Raw genomic sequence first — 7502 nt, forward strand, 5'->3', positions numbered from 1 at the left:
TTGCAGAGGTGCAGCTGTTTCTCTGCTGCAGCGAACAGCAAAACCACTTCCCCTCAGAGGAAGAATTTTGAACTGTTGCTGCTGAAGTCAGTATTCAAGGCTGATTTATTAAATACACTTTTTTTGCATGAGGCTTAACAAAGRGTGCTGATAACCAGCACTGATCAGTAGCTGCCAGTTCTTGTTTTTAGAAATGCATCAGTCTTAACTCAAGGGTTTTTTTTATTCAATTTCAATTCAAGTCAATGCGCGTTTTCAGAAATATACCCTGTGTCACATCGTATCTACATCAACAATAATTTTGGTCTTGAATAAAAGACCATGAATGAATTAAATTATGCTTCTGATCCAGAGGAGGGCAATCTAGCCCCAAAAAAAAACACCTAAAACAAAAACATAGCAAAAAAACCAACCCAAACCAGACTTCAAAACCCCCACTGAAACAACAAACAAAAGAGTTCACTGCTCTCCTAAGGTTGGCTATTTTTGTCTGACACACCAGCACTGATTTATACAGCAAAACATCTTTAGTTTTCCATGGTTCAGAGGAGGATAGGATTGTTGCAAGCCACTCTTTTTATGGGAGAAGAAAATAAGGCAATATCAGGAATKAAGTTTGCCACACTCTATTTCATACCACAAAGAAACTTCAGTGCTTATTCTTGCAGCACGGAGATGTAACTGATTTAACTGATACCAAAAACCTCAACAGTGTTTTCTCAGGTGTTTTCTGAGCAATAACCCTGATGGCTGTTGTTCACCAGGTTGTCTATGCTTTGTGTTTAATTGGTATTGTCTGTCAAATCTTTAACTTTTATAAGAATCTCAGTTATTTTAAGGTTAATGAAGTAGAAAAAAAGGGAACTGTAACTGAAGGAGAGTAAGAATGGTAAATGTTACACGTATGAAAATACTGCAAATTTGTTAACTCTCCCTGAAYTATTTTATTAGCTTGAAATATACTGAATACCTTGTTGCTAAAACTGAATTTAAATTCAAGTAGCTTTGAATTTATTTTATTTTTCCTGTTCAGCTCTTGAATACTCACCCTACTGGTTGTGCTAAGGAAAAAAGGGTCTTTAATAAATGTTTAAAAATCAGTATTTAGAGAAAAACTTGTCTGAAAATGTAAAAAGTGTTACTTGAACTAGTAAATCTATCCAAGTATTTGCAATTACTTGTTTGACATTTGGAAGTGCTGGCACTAAGAATGCCTTCACAGTGCCTCAGGATGCAAGGCTGATCCATTCCTCACCGTGTCTGGTCTTGTCCCAAGAAATGAGGTAAGTCAAACAGGTTCTCAAACTTCAGTTTTATAAGACAAAGGCCATTATACTCCAAGCAGCAARGGGAGAAAACTACTGCAGCTGTGGATCTCAGAGACTGGCTAAGAGAAAGAAATGTCCAATCCAAGTCACTCCAAAATCACTGTAGCAGGAAGGGTTATTGCTAAATATTTGTACTCTGTTCTGCCTGACACAACTGTATTCCCAGAAGCACCAGAAATGAAAGTTTGTGACTCAGTGTTCACTAGTAAGTTTTAACCAGTAAAAATTCCAGTACTTGCAGGTCTTACTTTAATGCTACTGAGGGAAAGTCCCTCGATTATGTCTCACTGGACATCTGGAACTTCTGTTACTGTAAGAACAGAGGAAGAAATGAAAAGTGCATTGTCATGTGCTTGCTGTTAAATGGTTTTGCTGAAATGACCTGGGAAAGATAAACCTTTATTGGAATTATTCATAATGTGCTGTATGTTTTATTTTTCATATCCCAGATGGGCCTGTGGTAAGTTTACTAACTTCTGCTAAGATAACCGATTTTTTCCTTAGTTTGCAGACACTGGATTGTGTGTGTCTTAGGTTACTCCCTCTGTTTTCAGGATATTAAAAACACCAYGATTGATACTTGCTTGAACATCTTGAGTTCTCTGCAAGTTAAGATTTGCATTTTTATTTAAATAAAAATACTCAGCACTGAGGTTTACTTAGAACTTTGTATATTTTATTAACCAAAATACCATTTGAAGAGAAATAAATTACAAAAATTGAAATGCAATGGCTACGGTAATCTGTTCAATAAATTAAAACAAAATATTAAATATTTGTAAGAAATCAATGCCAAAAAATCTAAGTATTTTAAATTGTAATATAAAAAGATAGCTTTGATTCCAATCTATATTTATCCTTCTAAGAGAATCAGTATTTCGTGCTTATTACTAATATAAGCCATTAGCTCAAGCCCCTGTTAAATTACAGTTCAGTTGGAAAGTTCTAAAACTTTCAACCAGAGTCAAATTTCAACCAGAAGYAATTCTGTAACGRAAGWACAGAATTAAAACAAATTTCATTATTTTACTTAAATTAAAAATTACAATACCTCTATCACACACTGAGTCAGGTGAACAAAGCATAGAAAGCAACAAAGACTTTTTTGTAACAGAAAACCCAACGAACAAACCCAGTGATCAGATGCTCACTACTCTGTTTACAGGAAAGCAAACTTATTATTCTGCATTTGGATTACAGTGAGTTAGTGAACAGACTGAGAAACTGTATCGAGCAGTGACTTACTGAGGGCAACCTTTGTGTTTGAGTCTCCAAAAGGTTTGAGGAATCCCAACATAAAGAGAAAGGCTCAGTTCTACAAGTGAGTATTTCTGCATCACCATGTTGGTACCATCAGAAGGAACAAAGTGCTTAACCATTTGCAGCGTTGCACTGCAGTCAAGTAAAACAACTCCCACAAAGTATTATTTTAATGTATTCTATTACTTTAACAAGATCTGAGCCTCTAATTCATCAAAGATACATTAATTCCTCATTTCCAGTGCCATCGTAGCCTCTGGACAAATCTGAAAGGACCAAGTAATGTGAAGAATGTTACGTTTCTGTCTGAACATGTTTTAGCCAGCAATAAAAGTAACATGAATGTCATTAATATTTTCCTTTCCTCTGTGCTTGTTTTGCATGTTACAAGGCTTTGTGCTGTGGCTTTTATGTTTGTGCAGGTTTACACTCTTCCTCACACAGAAAGCACACCAGGAAACTGTGGCAGTGACTGTGGGGTGTGGGGTGTGTGCTGGCACTGAAAAATACTTTAAACCCAAACACTACCTAYCTTAGAAAGGTCATGAGAATTGTATTTTTCAGTTATCTTAAGATGAGTAAAAACTCCACTCATATAGACGTTACTTTCCAAATAGTTCAGTGAGCTGCTCTATAAATGGACAAATGCTTAAATGTGACCTAAGCAAGACTGAAAAGACTGAACATGTATTCCTCAGGATAGATAATAAAATGCTGSATACATCTAAAAAAGTACCTGCCCCATGTTTAGACAAAACCAAATKAATGACAAACTTTTCTTTTACACTTGCAATGAATTAAACGAGAACATTCGGAAAGAAAATTCTTGAGAACRTGAGTTCTCTAATGAGCAGCACGGGTTTTAAAGTTGCCAGGGTGTCTGGACTATTCCCAACCAAAGGCTAACTGGCATCCCCAGAAGCACCCCAGATCAGCAGCAGCATGGTGGGACTGCTCCCACCTCTCCCCAGAGCACGGAGCAGTGCCCCTCTCTCCGGGGAGCTGATGTTCGGATTGATTTGGCATCTCTGGATCAGCACACCGTCCTCCTCCTCCTCCTCCTCTTAGCACCGGGGAAAGCCGGTGCTCATGAGTTACCCTTTGCTGCCCTCTGCCCTCCGCGGAGCCAGTTACTCAGTGAAATGTGATTCTCTCGGCTTCCTGTGTGAGCCCCAGCAGCCGGAGTCTCTCGGCTGGAGGAGTGGCAAAATAGGCTTTTTGCTCCTCCGAGTACTTTTCCTTCACTTCAATGATGTCCCTGTAGCGGCCGTCCTGCCAGTGGAAATTGAACTGCTCCAGCAACTCAATCCTTTTGTCCTCCGTGCTCACACAGTCAACAGGGGCAAGCTGCTCCAGGAATGGCACCTGAATGTCTGGGAAGAGGACGAGACCCCGGATAGCAAACCAGCCTCCGTACTTGGGATGAATACACACACCGTAGATCTTCTGGAAGAAAAAAAAAAAAATATCGAAGCCACCTCACTTTGTCTCTAATAGAGGGTAGCGTTCAAAGCMTCAGATGCTTCTCACACTCCCAGCYCTCTGTTGGGAGTGCTCTACAGAGCAGAAAGGAAAACTCTTTCCTGACCTTATGGCTTGAAGCACTGCATTTCATTCCCATTTTCCTGTGCCCACACACACCTCCCTGGAATGTGGGGAGGGGTTTCTTTCTGAAAATCTAAGAGAAATTAACCACAATTMATTTCCCCCCTATTTATAATGCTCCAGGCAACAGGTTTTCCTTTACATTGCCATTTATTCTAAGTAGGTTTAACAGATCAGGGTATTTCTCTCCGTGTACATCTCCCTTCCATCCAGAAGAATCTCTGAAGCTTCAATTCCCATCTGAAACACTTTATGGACCTGTAAGTGCTCTGGACTTTGTAATTTCCGGCAAGATGACCTAGTGACTAGTGAGCAAGCAATTGTTTTACAATTCAGTGGYTGCAGTTTAATGGTTCTTCCCAGACAGTTTTTGCCTCACCTTTTTCCCCCAAGGATCAAGCTTCACATCCTTCCTTTGGTAGTAATATGCAGCTCCAGCAACGTGGGCAGCTGTCTGTGCCAGGAACTTGGGCTTTCGGCTCGGCAGAATCTCGTAATCAAACATGACATCCACTCTCTGGTCAGGGAATTTCTGGGAAAATTTGAAAACATCAGCCCAGGCTCATGGAAAAAGCTTTGCCACTCCAGAATTGCTGGATGGCAGCAAATTGGGCACACACGAAGGCTGCAGATTTCCAGATCCTGCTGCTGAATTCTGTCAGCAGGTTTGTGGCCCTGGGCATTCAGCCTGTGCCTGYAAAGCTCCCTCACAGCTGCAGGATGTAATCCAGAGGCAGAATATGCAAGTAAARCAGCCAAGAGCCTGCTGAGGCTTTTACCTTCATGAATAATGCTTCACCCTTCCAAAGAGCAGGGCAGGAGCCTGCAGGGCTTTGTCTGCTGCTCAACCCACCTGGTCATGTGCCACAACACTGAAAGGAATCGGTATTTCAGCTTCTTACCTCCTTCACACGWGACAAATGATGGGAAAGGCACTGATCCACAGGATCCCTGATTATTTTTAATCGTTCTTTGTTCACAAAAGGCTTCAGGGCTTTGTCAAACATCGAAGGTGTGCTGAGAACCACAAAGGCCAGTGTGTCATCTGGGTAGGGGAGATGGAAGGCTGGCTGGAGAACAGCATTGTACCACCCAACCTTCGGCAAAGAAACACAAATTTCCATTAAAACAGGGACACCATTCTAGTGGAAATGCAGGAATGTAAAAAAGTGGAAATAATTGTAGCCCCCTTCATTTGCAACCCAGACAGGCAGCCTGCCCAGAGCCTTTGTTTCAAACCAAGTTGTTTTGCACACCAGGATTCAGTTTGGGGAAGCTGTGCTGTGAGTTGTGAGATAAGAATCACACACAGCATTCAGCTCCAGTCTGCCCTTTATCCAGCTCTGCTCAGAAACCTAGAGGGAAGTATGAGCAACCAGTCTTGCCAATGCAAATCAGATGGTTTGCTTCAGATAAGGCTTTTACAAGGTTTTTTCCTTATCTTGGGCCAGAAAGAAACTGGTGCTTCTGTTTTGCTCGTGTGACAAGTTGCATGTTTTACTTCTACAGGAAACACTTGTATGGAATGAAGGATGTGAAGCTCTTGYAGTGCTAAAACCCCCCAAAAATAATATTAGTGGCATGTGCATTATGACAAGCCACATTCGGATATTTGATTCCAGGGCAGCAGGAATCTGCACCTGCAACTGCCAAGTGGGAGGAGAAAACAACTCCTGCACCCCACTCCTGATGCCCTGCRCAGTAACATCAATATTTTCACAGGTTATGGCAACTCCCACTCCCCCAGGGTGCCACAAAGGCCAGGTCCAGTATTTAGAAAGATGCTGAGTAATGTAACATTAAGTCAGAAAATGAAATGTACTGGTATTCTAAATAATCAGAGAAATTACTCTGAAAGTGACTCTACAGCTGGCAATGGCAGCCAGACTGCCCATCTGGAAACACAGAACAAAAATGAGGTTTATTATCAAGTTTACATTTTTATATGAAYCTCTAAGTTTAATCAGTTCTGTGGCTCTTGTTTAAGGTGCTGAACCRAGGTGTTACAAGGAATTAGAGATGKGAATCTGAGGTTTGCACATCAGTCAGTTCATCAGGGCTGGCTGTGTCAAATTAAATCTGGAGAGATCTACAGGTTTCCCCTCTGCTACCTACAGTCTTTTTATCTGGGTTCTGCCCYGAATTCTGCTGATGTACTTTAGGAAAGCAGCATTTAATTTTCAAAATTCTGGAGGCACTCCTCTCATTACTTCTCTCATCACCTCATAGTTTTTTATGCAAACAAGATCATAGCAGGAAATAAAAATATTTCAGGTGACAGATACAACACACCCCAAGGGAAAGGCACGTTTGTTGCAGATTGATTTGTGTTCGATATTGTAGACTGGCTTATTGCAGATTGATTTATTGCAGATTGGCCTTGGGGAAGGCAAGGTACAGCCGAACAGGGGTCAGTGGCAGAGGCTGCAGAGGMTCCTTCCACGGGCACARCAGAGGTCARAGGCCTTTTAGGAGCGGATGGGGCRGTCAGCACATCCAYAGACAGGCGCTACCACACTTGGATTAAAATTTAARCTTGCCTAGAGGACTTTGCCGTCTRCYGGGCCMCAYGTGTCATTACATAACWYCCCCGACCCCGCCGGTCAGGGGCCCGCACCGAGGGCCTGAGCAGCTGCTGCCGCTCCAGTCGGTCACCTTGCCCCGCGCTGCCGGGCGGGCCGGCCGGACCCCGCGCTGCGCATCGACCCGCGCCGGCTCCTCGGGGGCGTTCCCGGGCCCCGCTCAGCCGAGGGGCGCCCCGACCCCCGGTACCCCCGGTACCCCCGKWWYCCCMWKGSMRSCCCSGGRMMCGCTCCCGCCCCGCGCTCCCTCAGCYCCCGCAGCCCCGCGGGCAGTGACGTCATCCCCGTGACGTCACGGCGACGCCGTTACCTTGAAGGCGTGCGCCTCGAGGCCGAGCGGGCCCAGCGTGCCGCGGAGTCGCTCCGCCACGCGCCGCTCCATGGCGGCGGCGGCGGCGCGCGGGGCACCACGGGAGCCGTAGTTCCGGCCCGGCGGGACCCCCGGCACGCATCCCCGCGTCTCCTAGGAGACGGTGGTGCACGCGAAGCATCATGGGAGTTGTAGTGCGAGGCGCTCTCCCTCCGCGCATCCCCCCCTGGGAGGGGACTGCATGTCCCAGCATGCTCAGCGCGCCCGCTCCAGCCGGGGTCYCCTCGCTGTTGGCGGCCCGGTGCCCGGCCCTGTTACACCGCCAGGGACTGGGCGTATTTTCCTGTCCTCGCACTCTGTGGGAAAGCTCCACCTGTACCTGTGGGTGGATACTGTTCACTCAAACAGTGAGGCCTC

The 7502-nt window shown here is 44.5% G+C and overlaps 1 protein-coding gene across 2 annotated transcripts; it reads right to left on the minus strand.

The window, feature by feature from the left end:
• Positions 1-2012: 2012 nt before the first annotated feature.
• On the minus strand, positions 2013-7180 carry MMACHC (metabolism of cobalamin associated C). Of its 2 annotated transcripts, none has more exons than XM_057390573.1 (4): positions 7086-7180; positions 5096-5290; positions 4573-4725; positions 2013-4031 (listed from the first exon to the last, which is right to left on the minus strand). In XM_057390573.1, the coding sequence occupies exons 1-4, from the start codon at positions 7155-7157 to the stop codon at positions 3723-3725; spliced, it is 729 nt and encodes a 242-aa protein (XP_057246556.1). In that variant the 5' UTR covers positions 7158-7180; the 3' UTR covers positions 2013-3722. The 2 variants fall into 2 exon arrangements, with proteins under 2 accessions (XP_057246556.1, XP_057246555.1); XM_057390572.1 differs by having other exon boundaries at positions 2014-4034.
• Positions 7181-7502: the final 322 nt, after the last annotated feature.

Source organism: Malurus melanocephalus, unplaced genomic scaffold (assembly GCF_030028575.1).
Source record: "Malurus melanocephalus ecotype Western Australia unplaced genomic scaffold, MMel_1.1 scaffold_28, whole genome shotgun sequence".
In the NCBI taxonomy this organism is placed as follows: Eukaryota; Metazoa; Chordata; class Aves; order Passeriformes; family Maluridae; genus Malurus; species Malurus melanocephalus.